General features: G+C 28.1%; 2 protein-coding genes across 2 annotated transcripts; one reads left to right on the plus strand and one right to left on the minus strand.

The window, feature by feature from the left end:
- Window positions 1-9,662: 9,662 nt before the first annotated feature.
- On the plus strand, window positions 9,663-10,967 carry OCT59_014830 (uncharacterized protein; the record flags this gene model as incomplete). The annotated part of the gene is made up of 1 exon (XM_025324314.1): window positions 9,663-10,967. The coding sequence occupies one exon, from the start codon at window positions 9,663-9,665 to the stop codon at window positions 10,965-10,967; it is 1,305 nt and encodes a 434-aa protein (XP_025186800.1).
- A 2,215-nt stretch (window positions 10,968-13,182) lies between these two features.
- Window positions 13,183-13,800, minus strand: OCT59_014831 (uncharacterized protein; the record flags this gene model as incomplete). Its single annotated transcript, XM_025310039.1, has 1 exon — window positions 13,183-13,800. One exon carries the CDS (start codon window positions 13,798-13,800, stop codon window positions 13,183-13,185), a length of 618 nt encoding a protein of 205 aa, XP_025186801.1.
- Window positions 13,801-14,416: the final 616 nt, after the last annotated feature.

Here is a 14,416-nt window from a genome sequence, read left to right on the forward strand (position 1 = left end):
TTATTTCTTTAAATTTAACATTATTCATAATTGGATTAGATTTTTTTCTATTAAATATATGGTCCTGAATTATCGTTGAATGGTTGGTTACTTTTTATTATGAACGAGATGTTATTATTTCTTATAAAAATTTTGAGCAAGTTTGGTTAACATTCTTGGATCGTATTGAAGGAAAAAAACAAAAGCCAAGTAAATATTGAAAATTTGAAAAAGTGACCTCTACATAAGTAGTCAGTAACATATTAAAAAAACTGCTGCCGTTTCGGAAATTATTGAAAGCCATTTGATTTTTGGAGTTTGTTTACTAAACAAAATCATTTTCATAAATGTATGAAAATGGTTCAAAATTGTGATTGTGTGACTGCACCGCAAAAAAAAAAATTTCTAGTATTACGGATATACGGGAATACAAATTTGAAATCCATGATTAACATTTGCAAATGAAAATCGGCCAAGTAAGAGACATTAATGAAAAAAATTACAAAAGTCGAAAAAAGATTTACAAAAAACAAAGTGCTTTATTAATGCACAATTTGATCACGTATCGGAGTTTTGGAATGAAAACTAGAAAAATGATCATTTATCGGAATTTTTTACCCAGAAAATTTTTATAGGGGCTCATTTAATTCAATATCACTGTGACCTTAAATTTTAACAAATTATGTCAAATGAATTCTGATTGAAAATCTTATTTAATTAAAAACTGCGTCGGCAAAACGGAAATTCATTTAATATTTTTATTAATATCAAATACAATTAATAATCATATTGTCTATATATATTATATATTATATTTGAGAATTTATCTATAATAAGTAATTTTAATTTAGACGACATACAACTGAAGTTATTATTCAAACAACGAATACTCTCAGCTTATAATAAACCAAAAAAAAAAATTAAAAATTTCGGAAAAATGTTAAAACATTCTAAACAATAAAGTCGTGCAACATTATATTATGTGATAAGATTGAGATCATCACAGTTATGCAGATTCGATTGGTTATTATCTTGCACGATAATCAAACAATCAAAATTCTTGATTCGTGAATAAATAAATTGTTTGAAAACCCGACTCCATATCAAGTAAGAGCAAAGTTTAAATATTTATCAAAAACAGATCAGTAAAAATTGGCGTACAAATAAAAAATATCAAATAATGATGGTTTCACGATTGCCCAGCTATTAAAAAGTTACGTTGAACAAAAAGCTATCGGCTGAGAAAATATTATAATTATTAAATAAAAAAATTAAATTGTATATAATAAAAGATTTTTGTTTTATCACGGCGGTCATGTTATAGGACGTGTAAAATCTCGGTAGGGATTTCTGAAAATACTTTTTTTTTTGATTTTATTAGTACTTTTAGCGACATTTTACTAACGTTTCGTGTTTTTGCATTGTAGTTTACTGAAAATTCTTACAAAAGGAAAGAAGGAAATTTCTTATCTGATCTCAAAAATAACTGTTTTAATATGCGCATATTATAAAACATTGAAATGTAATCAATTTCAAATATACTGTACTTTGTTTTAGTCAACGTGGGTGGAACTATAAAAAAAGAAAATATATTAGTCTATGATAGGAACCAGGCACATATGCTGGCCTCCTCCAGGAAAGCCAGTTTTTCCTTAATGTCATCTTCAAGTTCCTCCGTTACTAATCTTACTATTCAACTATTTCTTGCGTTAATTTTCGTTAATTTTTTTTATTTTTGTTATTTTGTAGCATGTTATTTTTTTTATTTCTTATTTTCATTGGTTTTTCTCTTATTTTCTATTCTATTTATGGATATTCTGCAGCACGCCTATAGGTATACTGTATTGATTTTCATACAACATCGGAGATATATATCATACTTAATATCGTTTAACCGCTTCGTAATTGAGCGTAATTATTGATGGCAACACGAAGTCATTAATTGGAATTACATATTTTGTTATCACCCTTCCAGTACACTAAAAAGATGAAACGTTTTTGAAGTAGATTTGATTTATTTTGTTATACAACCATTATAAATAGTCAAACGTAACATATAAAAAGGGTTTCAAAAAATAATGTTTACATTTTGACATCTGCCTTTACAGAAACCTTCAATTTTTCTAAATATGTTTACAATATCTTTACAATATAACAGACACATCACTTTAGTATTTCTGTTATTTTCGTTCTAACTATATGCTTACAATATGTAGAAAATATTACATGAAAAATCTGACAATCATATATCAAAAATATGTTTCGGATTTATATATTATATGACAATCACATATCAAGCATATATTAGAAATATAATTAGAAATTCATATGACAACCATATATCAAACATGTATTAAAAGTATAATTAGTATATTATTTTTATATGATACCCATATATTAAAAATTCATGATTACTCTTTTTATAACTATTATATATCTAATATATGTAAATAATATTGCAAAATTATGTAAATTATATAATAATTACATGCCGAAATATAATAACAGTGATTAATAGTAATATGCCATAAAGTTATGTATCGTCAAAAATTTATTAGTCTTACGTGTTCAAATACTCAAAAAACTGGTCATCTAAAAAAAATAGTATATGAAATGTTAGTGGTCATTTCATTCAAAAGAATTAGTTCAAAATAAAAGTAAAAAACTTACCGGATCTTCCACTTTCCCAAGCACTTAAAAAACCAGCTATCTACAAAAAAAATATGTAACATTAGTAGCTGTTTCGTTCAATAAAAACTATTAAAAATTTTACTAGCGTCTAGACTCCAGAGACTGAAAGATACGCCTAAAAAAAGAATTAAGAAATGGACTGTAAGTAAAATTGTTAAAAATAAAAAAAAGTTAATATTCTAAAACTTTACCTATTAAGATAATAATAAAAATTAAAACAAAAATTAAAATTCTACGCGTCCTGAAAGTATCATCTAAAAAAAAGAATGTTCCTACCAAATTCCACACGTCCAAAGAGCCAATGAGCTAACCGCCTAAAAAAAAAGAAAAAAATAGAAATTAATAACCATCCTTTAAAAGGCGGAATAATGAAATTTAAAAATATCTTATCAAAATCCCATGCCTTGATTTTGTATTGAAGTTGTGGTTAATTTGGACGTACAGTGCTTGGATATGTTGCTCAAAAAAAAAAAAGAACAAAAATATCAGTAATGTTTTGTTAAAAACAACATTAGAAAAAATGTCACTCACCATCCGTCAAAGATAATGAAAAGCTGTCTAAACTACAAAATACAAAACACAAAACGTTAATTAATGTTTTGTCACATAAAAACCAAAAAGAACATAATTTATGATATACTTTTTAAACATTTTGTTAATATGATCGTTGCTTTTTAGTAATTTTCCAATGGTTATGTTACTTCAAAATTCCCACACGTCCAGTTGTCTAAAAAAAAGAAATTAGAAGTTGTTTTTTAAAAGATGAAGTAAATAAATTAGATTATTATTATGACACCTACTGAAGTACCATGTCCAAAAACCAAAAAGCCACTTGAAAAGAAAAATAAGGAAGAAAAGGAAAAGGATGAAAAGGGATAGGTAAGAGTGAGAGAAAGGGAAAGAGAAATTACGAAAATTACAAGAGGAAGGGGAAATTACGAAAGGAAAGAAAAAAAGTTTAAGCTTAAACTATAAAAGCTTAAACTTTAATCAGTTGAATTGCACTGCAGTTAAGCTATAAATCACTGATTATCTTAGTGTTACAAGCTATGGTTAACAACATTTTATACGTTGAAATAGTCAAAGTTTAGCAATGGTTTGTTTAATTTTTCGTGAAGTTTTATTAGCTGACTAATATTTGAGTTTTAGCCAAAACCAGAGAGCGTCTAAAGCTGTGTTTGATCACGTGATTTTTAATAGTGCGGGCGTGAGATATAATTTTTCAACTCTCGAAAAAATTCAAGTCCCCGGGATATACAGTATAGTAAAAATGAAAACTGGAGGGCGCGATGAATATAACAACATCATGTGATCAAACACAGCTTTAGACGCTCTCCAAAATCAGTAGTTGATTTTCAGCTAATTTATTGAGTTCAATTTAGTTGAATCATTACCAGTCCGAGAATTGTGATTAACATTGTCCTCATTTTCTTTCATTCCAAAAATGTAAATTTATTTTATCCTTTATAAAACAATTTTCCTTTTAGTTTCTCACTTGGGTTATTGATTTTTGCTTAATTCTTTTCATTACTTCTAAAACAAAAAAAAATTTTTTCTTTGTTAATCAAAATTTTCTATTAATTAAAAGTCAAAGCGAAAAATGTTGTAATCATTTGTATTGTTACTGGAGCTGAAAGGATGCTAGAATAAATTTTAACATATAAATTTAAAGCATATAAATTTAAGATTAAATTTAATATGTATTTTTGGAATATATCAAACACATCACAATTGTATGTTACTCATACATTACTTACAATATGAATTTCAGTATATAAAGAACATATCTCAAATGTATTTTAGATATATGTTGGTCATATTTTGTTTTTAATATGAATTTTGGCATATAAAGAACATATTATCAATATATCTTAATAATATGTTAACCTTATTTATTTTAATATGCATTTTTGGAATATATCCAACATATTACAATTATATGTTGGTTATACATTACTTATATTTTGCTTTTAATATGAATTTTGGCATATGACAAACATATTTTGAATGTATCTTAGATATGTATTGGTTATATTTTGTTTTTAATATGAATTTTGGCATATAAAGAACATATTATCAATATATTTTGCTTGTATATTGACTATATCTTAGCAATATTGCATACATGGTAATATGCTATATTCATAAATGCTATCTATCGGTGATATATTTAGGAAAATTGAAGGTTTCTGTAAAGTGTCTTGTCTAAACTTAATTTTAATAATGAATGGAAGTTTCACAATTACATATTAATCAATTTTCACCTTATTTATTATTTTTATTATCTGATTTTTATCATTATTATTCCGTAGCAACACGTGGTTCCAAATATTTTCCGTTTATAATCTATTGCTACGATTATTCAGCTTACTTTCTTAATAATCAAAATACATATGCATTTAAAATTCGGAGAATAATCCACAAAAATTATATTACATATGATTCTTATATAGTATTATTTATGAACCCGGTTTAATTATTTACGCAGTAACCAGAACGGGCCGTTGTGACATGCATGCATTTATCATCATAAACTCCAGTGATCAACATGATAAATATTACATTCAATTTTACCAATTTTATCATCAAATAGTAAGTCAAATCGATTATTTTTTTTACAAAAACTTTATTCTTATATATTTAATTCCGTACAATATCGAAAGAAGACTTAATTAAATCTTTAAAAAAAGTTATATTTAAATAATATTAAAAATCATGTGCTGAAGCACTGACAAGTACCATATGAAGAATCAAAAGATGATAACATAATAAACGAAAGAAATTATGGAATACATAATAATATAAACCTTATAAACCTTATAAACCTTAATGATTAAATATATGTCGAACGCAACATTTGAGTACGTATTTCGTCGTTCATTATGGTCGCTTGAGTAATCTGTTTGTGATAAATTATTGAAATGGATTAATAATTTTTTCTTCCGTCCTGGAGATTACAAGTTAGTAATTAATTAATAAACGGCATGAATATTTTTTTGCGCTTTTATAAGCATAACGTGTCACAATATGATTAAGCTCGATTGGCAAACACAACGATTTAATTAGAACTTCCCCAGTAACACTAACAAATTTTCCCAATATTCATCACCGGCATCACACCCCACCGCGTTTTCACTGTTTTATTTATCTGAGGGACTTGGGTTTTTTTTGCCTCACAAAATTATTTTTTTCACACCCATTAAATGTCACCGGTCACGTGGGGATGGAATTTTAATAATAAAATTGTTGGTGTTATAACGGGACATTTTAATTAGCCGGTGATCATGTGAGGATCGGCCATGATAAACGATTAGCGTTATCGGTTGTACAACATTACCCATTTTAATTATCTATTAATCCAAGTTTCGTTATAATAAAGGATCAATACGGAGGTCAATCTGACAAATGAAAAAATCGTTACGACTAAAAATCATACCAACCATATTTGTTTCAAATAAACAAAAATATATATATTATTGATTTTTAATGATTATATTGCTGATCCAGAAAGAAATTATTAAAAAATCGGAAAAAGGGAGATTTTGCCCGAACATATCATTTTCCTGAAGTCAATTTCCCGATTGGCCATTTCCTGAAACTCCAAAGATGAAATAAATAATAAAGTATCCGGACTTTTCACTGAAAGTCCATTTCATCGAAGGGATGTTCACCGAAGGGTCATTTCGCTAAAAGGACGTTTCGCCGAAATACCATTTACCAAAAACCCCATTTCACCGAATTCCATTTCTCTCTGAAGCCATTTTATCGAATGGACATCTCACCGAATGGACATTTCACCGAAAAATTAATTATTTCATTTGGGTTATTTTCAGGAAAATAAAGTTATTTATTTATTGCTTAACAATTAATATCAGTTACTTGAATGTTGAAGTAATAACATCCTGGAAAAAAAAAATTCTAAAAATAATTTAATTTTTATTTTCATTGCTAATATTTTTGGTGAAATGTCCATTTTGTCAAAATCGGTGAATGGATTCGATAAAATACACTTTCAGCGAAACGTCCCTTCGGTGAAACATCCCTTCGGTGAAACGGCTACGGCGAAATGGATTTCAGTGAAATGTACCATAACCAATTAATAATATATCTATTCATAAGTTAATAAAAATAGTAAATAAAAAACATTAACATAAAATGCGGTAATATTATTAAAAAAAATTTGGCCTAAAGGAAAAAACTGAAAAAAGCTTTCTTAACGGATACATCATCCCTTATTTGGATTATTATTAAATTTTTATTATAATTGATAACGCTAAATTAAAATAATTATTACATATAAAAGTTGATCAATAACAAATAGATTTTAATAAAAGTAAATATGCTTAAATTATCAATTAGAGTTTGATTGGAGTATTTTAATATGTAGAATTTTTCAAAAAAGCAAAAAACTAATCTCACAAACGGTACTTATATAATGTGATAAATTGAAAAAATTTACGCGATAAATCGGAAAGCCCGCTATGTTGATCCAAGTATAATACATTATCTGATATACAATACAATACCAATTCACCATCCCCCATGGAAAATGGGAAAATGGCCTCTTGTTATATAATTAAAATTAGTAAGGGCACTGTCAGATATTACCTAATATCACTTTAATATAAGAGCTTACTCCCCCTCTCCTAGGTAAGTTATATTATATATATAATTCCTTATATAGTATTGTATGTAAACCTAAGATTTTAGTTACCCCCTAAATATTAGGTAATATCTGACAGCACCCTAATCAAACAAATGATTTAAAATTGGTAACAATAGTGATGATCTGCAATTCGGGACTAGAAAACAAAAAAGCAAAAAAAAAAGCTGAAAATATATTACACAATTCAAAACTATTTATACATGCTAGTTTTAAACGTTACGGTTACACAACTATTTTTTTAGTTATATAGATTCCAATTATATAATTTTAAAAATGATGTGGCGCAGTAACGGGTCTTAATTATATAATTAAAATTATTAACTGTTAACGCGAAACGCAAAACGCTACTAAATAGGAATGGTAACTTTTTGACTTCAGCATCACGTGAATTTTAACTTTTTTAATAATTATTATTGCTGAATTATAATAAAAAATCCTAGTTTGAATAAAAAACTTGAAAAAAAAATCTTTAACTTGATTTCGGGTACACGTGGATACACCCTATACACCTGCTTTATTACACAAGGTCCGAAGTTGTTTAAATGCCATCCGGGTGGCACTAACAATTTTCTTATTTTTATTAGTAACTGTATTATTACAGAATAACGGACCATCTAATTCATTTTTTTCTCCGAAGATTCATACGCAGTCATACGCAATCATACGCAAAGATTATTATTGATCGGCAGTAATTCCGGCCAAATTATAATTTTGGCCAGAATTATAAATCGGCTGTACCGATCATATCCTTTTTAGGCGATAGCCGTTCCACAAATTTTGTTTTTCCAAAAAATGAAAATTTCCTTTTTAGAACTAGTGTAACATTAAATTTCTTAAAATGGAAAGTATAATTCTCGTGATTTATTCTCTTGTGTGTATGACTGCGTATGACTGCGTATTGTTACGATAAAAAAAAATGTGACGAAATCACGTGATACAGCTGTTGATCAATGGTAATTACCGGGACGATTAATATTACCGATGAATGATCAACGTCACATAACGGGAAGATCAATGTACGAAATGTTTAATATATCAAATATATTAAATATATTGCACATATGGTATATATGGCACATATTAAACATTTTAAACATTTTTAGTTTGGAATTTTATGTATATATAGACCTGTAATTAGACCTGTAATTAGGATAATTCAATAAGAACATGTGTGAAGAATTTAATTAATAAAATGTTTACCCTTTAATATACACCTTAATTTTAAGTTTGGTTTTATATGGTTAATCTGCTTTCCTTTATTTGTGTCTGATTGTATGCGCCAGTGTGAAGTGATACTCTATTCACATCTGATTGGATTGATTTTAACATATACGTTGATCTTTAAAATTAACCTTCTGCTTTATTAAATATAAACATTTTTTAATGTATAGCTTATTTTTAAGCTTATAAGAACTGACCTCTAACAGTATGAAACTTCGGAGCAAAAATGGGTCCGTTATTTTTGCAAATAGCGGCAATTTATATTGTACCATTATATAAAAAATGGCCGATTATTAGCGATTTCTGAAAGAATTTTGGTGATTTCTGGCTTGTGGGTAGTTTCATTATAAATAAATTTAAAATTAACACTATTATATTTCAAGAGAAACTACTTAAATAACTGAAATTTCCCAAGATTTCCTCTGGTAATTGCTAATAATCGATAGTTATTCAGGAAAATCCCGAAAACCGATTCTTTAGGGGATGACGTACAGACTAACTTGAAAACAGCAATGTTCTGCCGACATGTGATTATGTGATCATTTAATCATTAAATGATCGGCATAGAAACCTTTTTTAATATCATTATTTTAAAAATAAAAATGTAAAATGTAAAATAACAAAAAATGGGAATATGGAAGGTATCAATTTTCATAAAAAAAAAATACCCCGCAGGTAATTTTATATGAAGCTAACTTTTTTTAATTTTTTTATTTTATTAGGAAATGGAAATCTTTCTCTTTCGTAATTAAGAAGTTTTTTTTAAAATGAAATGGAAACTTATATTAAAACCGAGTTTAATATTACTTGAAAATCTTTACTAGCGTACGTAAAAATTTATTTTCCAAGATTTGAAAAATTTTCTGTATATAAATACAACCAATTTTGCTTTTTAATTTTTCTTCATCCGAAAAATCAAAAAATCAAAATAATAAAAAATCCTAACCAGAGTCTAATTCTCCTCCTCCCTCATTTTATAATACTATAACATTCTTTATCCACTGCGTGGATAGAATAAATTATTAAATCATCACCTTCCTCATTATTATATTTATCTCCTTAATTTAAAATTCTTACCTACTAATTTCCAAAAAAAAAAAAAAAAATGGTTGCTCCACGCTTCGCTAAAATATTCTCTATCGCTGTAATAGTTACTTTCTTGCTCTCCTCGGCTGAATCAGCAAAAAATGAAACTGGTTGCCCTGATACATTATCAATCAATGCCAAGCCCAATGGTAAAGGGAAAAAATTTATCGTTGTCTTTAAAGACAAGAAAGCTGCTGAAAGGCAACATGAGTTATTTAAAAATTGTCTTGATGCAGAAATTGATAGTTTCGAAAAAATTAAATCTCTTAGCAATAAGGGCAAACCCACTTTCGTTAGTTTCGGAATTGTTAATCTCTTTGGTCTTATTGGAGAAATGACACCACAATTTGCAAAGGAACTTGAAAAAATGGATGATGTTGATTATATTGAAGAAGATGGTGAAGTTAGGACTCAATATGTAGTACCATCTCAACTTACTAGACGTGCAGTAGACAATAAACCAACTTACAATATTGATCGTATTGATCAAGCTAAACGACCTCTAGATGGAAAATATACTTACCCCGATTCTGCTGGAGAAGGTGTAAATGTTTTTATTGTCGATACTGGTATTCGAATTACACATAAAGAATTCGGTGGTCGTGCCAAATTCGGAGGATCTTTCTGTGATGGATGCAACAAAGAAGATGAATTTGGTCATGGTACTCATGTTGCTAGCATTGCATGTGGAGCAACTTTAGGAGTAGCAAGAAATGCCACACCAATTGCTGTTAGAGTTTTGGACGCTGATGGTTTTGGAAAAAATAGTGGAGTTATCGCTGGATTGAACTTTGTAGGAAAAACACACAGTAAGAGTAAAAGTAAGAAATCAGTTGTCAACATCATGTCTCTTGGAGGTAATCCATCAAAAGCTATGAACGATGCTGTCAAGCAACTTACCAATGCTGGTGTTCACGTAGCTGTTGCTGCAGGTAACGATAGTCAGGATGCGTGTAATGTATCACCTGCATCTGAACCTAGCGCTATCACGGTCGGTGCCACCGAACAAAATAGTGACGCAATCACAGATTTCTCAAATATTGGAAAATGTCTCGACATTTTCGCTCCAGGTCGGAACATTCAAGGTGCTAATTTTAAAGCCGATACTGGTAGTGTAGTATTTTCCGGCACCTCTCAAGCTACCCCACATGTTGCTGGTACTATAGCTCTTATAATTGCCAAGGATGGTAACAAATCACCAGCTGAAATGGCAACCGCAATTAAAACTTTATCAACAAAGGGAGTCGTTAAAGGTCTTAAGAGTGGTTCTCCAGACAGCTTTTTACGTATTCCAAGCGCACAAAATATATATAGAATGCTTTAGATAGACATATAGTAAAATTGTACTATTTAATTACTATATTATTATTATTATTATTTATTATTTAATTCTTGACTCTGGTTAGGTGTGTTTTAATTAGAAATTCTAAACACATTCTTTAAAAATCCGCTTAAAAAAAATAAGCGGTTTAAATAATTGCAATTTTGGATTAATTGTAATCAAAAAAAATATAATATCTTTAATTTTACTTTGAATTCAGTAAATTTAACTATTCAATTAACTTTTAATTCAATTCAATCAACTTTTAATTTTTTAATTCAATTTACTTTTTTGTAAGCAATCATCAGTAAATGTTATTTCCAAATTGTATTATTAACGAAAAAATTTCCTTATTTCTAATTTAATAATGTAATACCTCATTAAAACGCTAATTTATGACAAAATAATATTTATATATATCATACAAATATTGGATTAATTATCAGGGGAAAATGAAATTTTTTATTTTTACGTACATTGGCGTTTGTAATAATTAACGCACTACACTAATTATTACAATTTATAAAAAAAAAAAATACGGCCATGTAAACAAAATTTCTTAAACAATTTCTTTGTTGATAACCACAGACTATGCTTATTATGGGATTCTCCCGAAATCCCGACAACCATAATCCCGATGTGATAAAATCTTGACACTCCTATTCCCGACTAAGACAATATCCCGAATGATTAAAATACTGAAAGAATTATATCCCGAATAGTCCAAAATCTGGAATTCAAAATTCCCGAAAGTTCAAGTTACTGATGAGTCAAAATCCCGACACAATAAAGAAAAGAATTTTTTCATGTGATCATTTATGTAATAAATCGTAGTGATTGCACAATTGTTAATAATTTGCATAATTTGCCAAGGAGTTATTATGTCAATTACTACTGCGTGATCTCACTATATATTATACTGTAACATGTAAGTCATAAATCAAAATTGCAATTTTTTATCATTTAAATTGGAAATAGTGCATATGTATTGTATATATGATTGTATTAATTGTCGCAAATTATATAATCAGTAGGAAATGATCTTCCTAGTAAACAAAAATCAAAGAGATACTCAAAATTATAATATTGTGTCGGGATTTTGACTCATCAGTAACTTGAACTTTCAGGAAATTTAAATTCTGGATTTTAGACCATTCGGGATATGATACTTTCGGGATTTTGATCGTTCAGTATATTGTCTCTGTTAGGAATACGTGCCTCGGGATTTTATCATATCGGGATTGTGCTTGTCGGGATTTCGTGGTAAACCCGCTTATTATACATGTTAAACCCAAATATTAATGGTACTTTTGTATTTAAAAAGATGATGGGAAGATTAACAATTAAATTCTTAAATGGATATCTTCAAGACTTGATTCAGTTAAGAATATAATTAAGCGTATTTACTTACTTATTTACTTATTAGAATTCTTTTTTTCATAGATTACCATAGTGTCATGAAATTAACTTTAGTCAAAATTAAAAAGTTTATTATAATAAATTTTATTAAACCTGCGTTCAAATCTAAAAATCGAAAAATTCTCTTACCCTATAAAAAAAGAATGTCCGGAAATTGTAGCTAAAAACGTCCGGAAAATGTTTATTTGTCTGGAATATGTCCGGAATATTGCAATATTCTGGACGTTGGAAAATTTCCATTTTCCAGAAAATGTCCAGAAAATGTCTAGGAGGGTTCAGACCGAAAGTGTCCGGAATATTGCAATTTTCTGGACGTTTTCCGGACACACGGACATTTTCCGGATGTTTTTAGCTACAATTTCCGGACATTTTTTTTTACAGGGTTAAATTTGTAACGTTCCACGAAAAATGAACAGTTTCATTATTTTGTGAAGAAAAAGAATTTCTCATAACGAATCCTATCTTTAAACGGTCGCCTCAGAGAGACTCCCATTTCTAAATCATCAACCGAATGGGCAAAGAAGCAAGAATTTTTTGTTCATTCAAAGCCTTTATTTAGTAACAATTTCAAAACCACGTGTAACGACGTAAATTCTAAAACAACTTAAAAAAATATATAATTCTTATTACAATTGTTAATAATATTTATTAATTTAAAAGATCAGTGATAGGGCTACTGTGACAGTAGTAACTATGGCGACCATTATGTTAAAATATAAAGAAATAATGAAATAAATAAAAAAAATAAATAAATGATTATTGTAAAATGGAAAAATCCTATTCATTGAACGTTAAGAATTTATTGTTGAAACCGAGCAAGAACCCGTTGAAGCTGATTTTGAATATCCGAATTAGTTGTAGGCATAAGAATAATAGTTGCCTGAGGAGAATTAATATTAATACCAAACGAACTAAGCAGAGGAAGGATATTAGATTGCGATGGATTACTAGGTTGGTTTTGATCGTTGTAAGATTGCGGTGGTGAAAAAACGTTATTGGACGCGGATTGTTGATGAGTGAAAGCGTGATGATTATTACTATTATTACTAGAAGAAAAGGTAACGTTATCGTTTGTATCGACATTGGACATGTGTTGTTGATAGTTGTGGTGGTGATTATGGTCAGAAATAATAGTAGGATCAGTAGCATTGTTGTTAGAAATGCCAGATTGCTGGATATGTTGCTGATAGTTATGGTTAAGAACATTGTTTGAAACATTATGTTGGTAGTGATTATTATTAAACGAAGCGTGATCAGGAGGAATAATGACGCCATTGTTCTGATCAGAAATTACGTTAACGTTATTGTTATACGTGACAGGCGTATGTGTATCGTAAGTCTGGGTAACAGCTGTTTGAGAATTGGATTCGTAAACATTGTTACTAAAACTATTTGGAAGAGAATTATTAATATTCATAATAATAATAATTATTATTATTATTATTATTTTGATAGATTATTGAATTGATGGAAATGAAGAATATTTTTTGAGAGAAGAACATTTCAAAGGTTTATATAAAAAAAATCTCGTAAACAACAACTTATTCTGGCGTAACACGAAATCGCACTACTATCATATACAGGTATACACAGCAAATAAAAAAAAACTTTTTTATTACTTTAAAATTCTTTTGATGAACATATTTGGATTTTGGATTGGCATCAATTATAAACCATTATATTAAAATATATATATTTTAAAATAATACCAAGTTATAATAAAAAAAACTTTTTTATTACTTTAAAATTCTTTTGATGAACATATTTGGATTGGCATTAATTATAAACCATTATCAGTTATGAAAATCTGATATTTTAAACCGATTTACATAACATATATACTTTATTGGTCTTGGCGTGTAACATTATTTATATTATCTAATACTTTGAAAAATTTGAAGATCATTTGTTTAAAGGACAAAGAATGCCAAAAAAGGAAAAAAAAATTTTGCAAAAAATAATTCCGTATTTTTATTTATATATATATATTTTTTTGATAAACGCATTAATTCCATATTTTTATGTTTATTGTT

The sequence above is a fragment of the Rhizophagus irregularis genome, chromosome 22 (assembly GCF_026210795.1).
Source record: "Rhizophagus irregularis chromosome 22, complete sequence".
NCBI lineage: Eukaryota > Fungi > Glomeromycota > Glomeromycetes > Glomerales > Glomeraceae > Rhizophagus > Rhizophagus irregularis.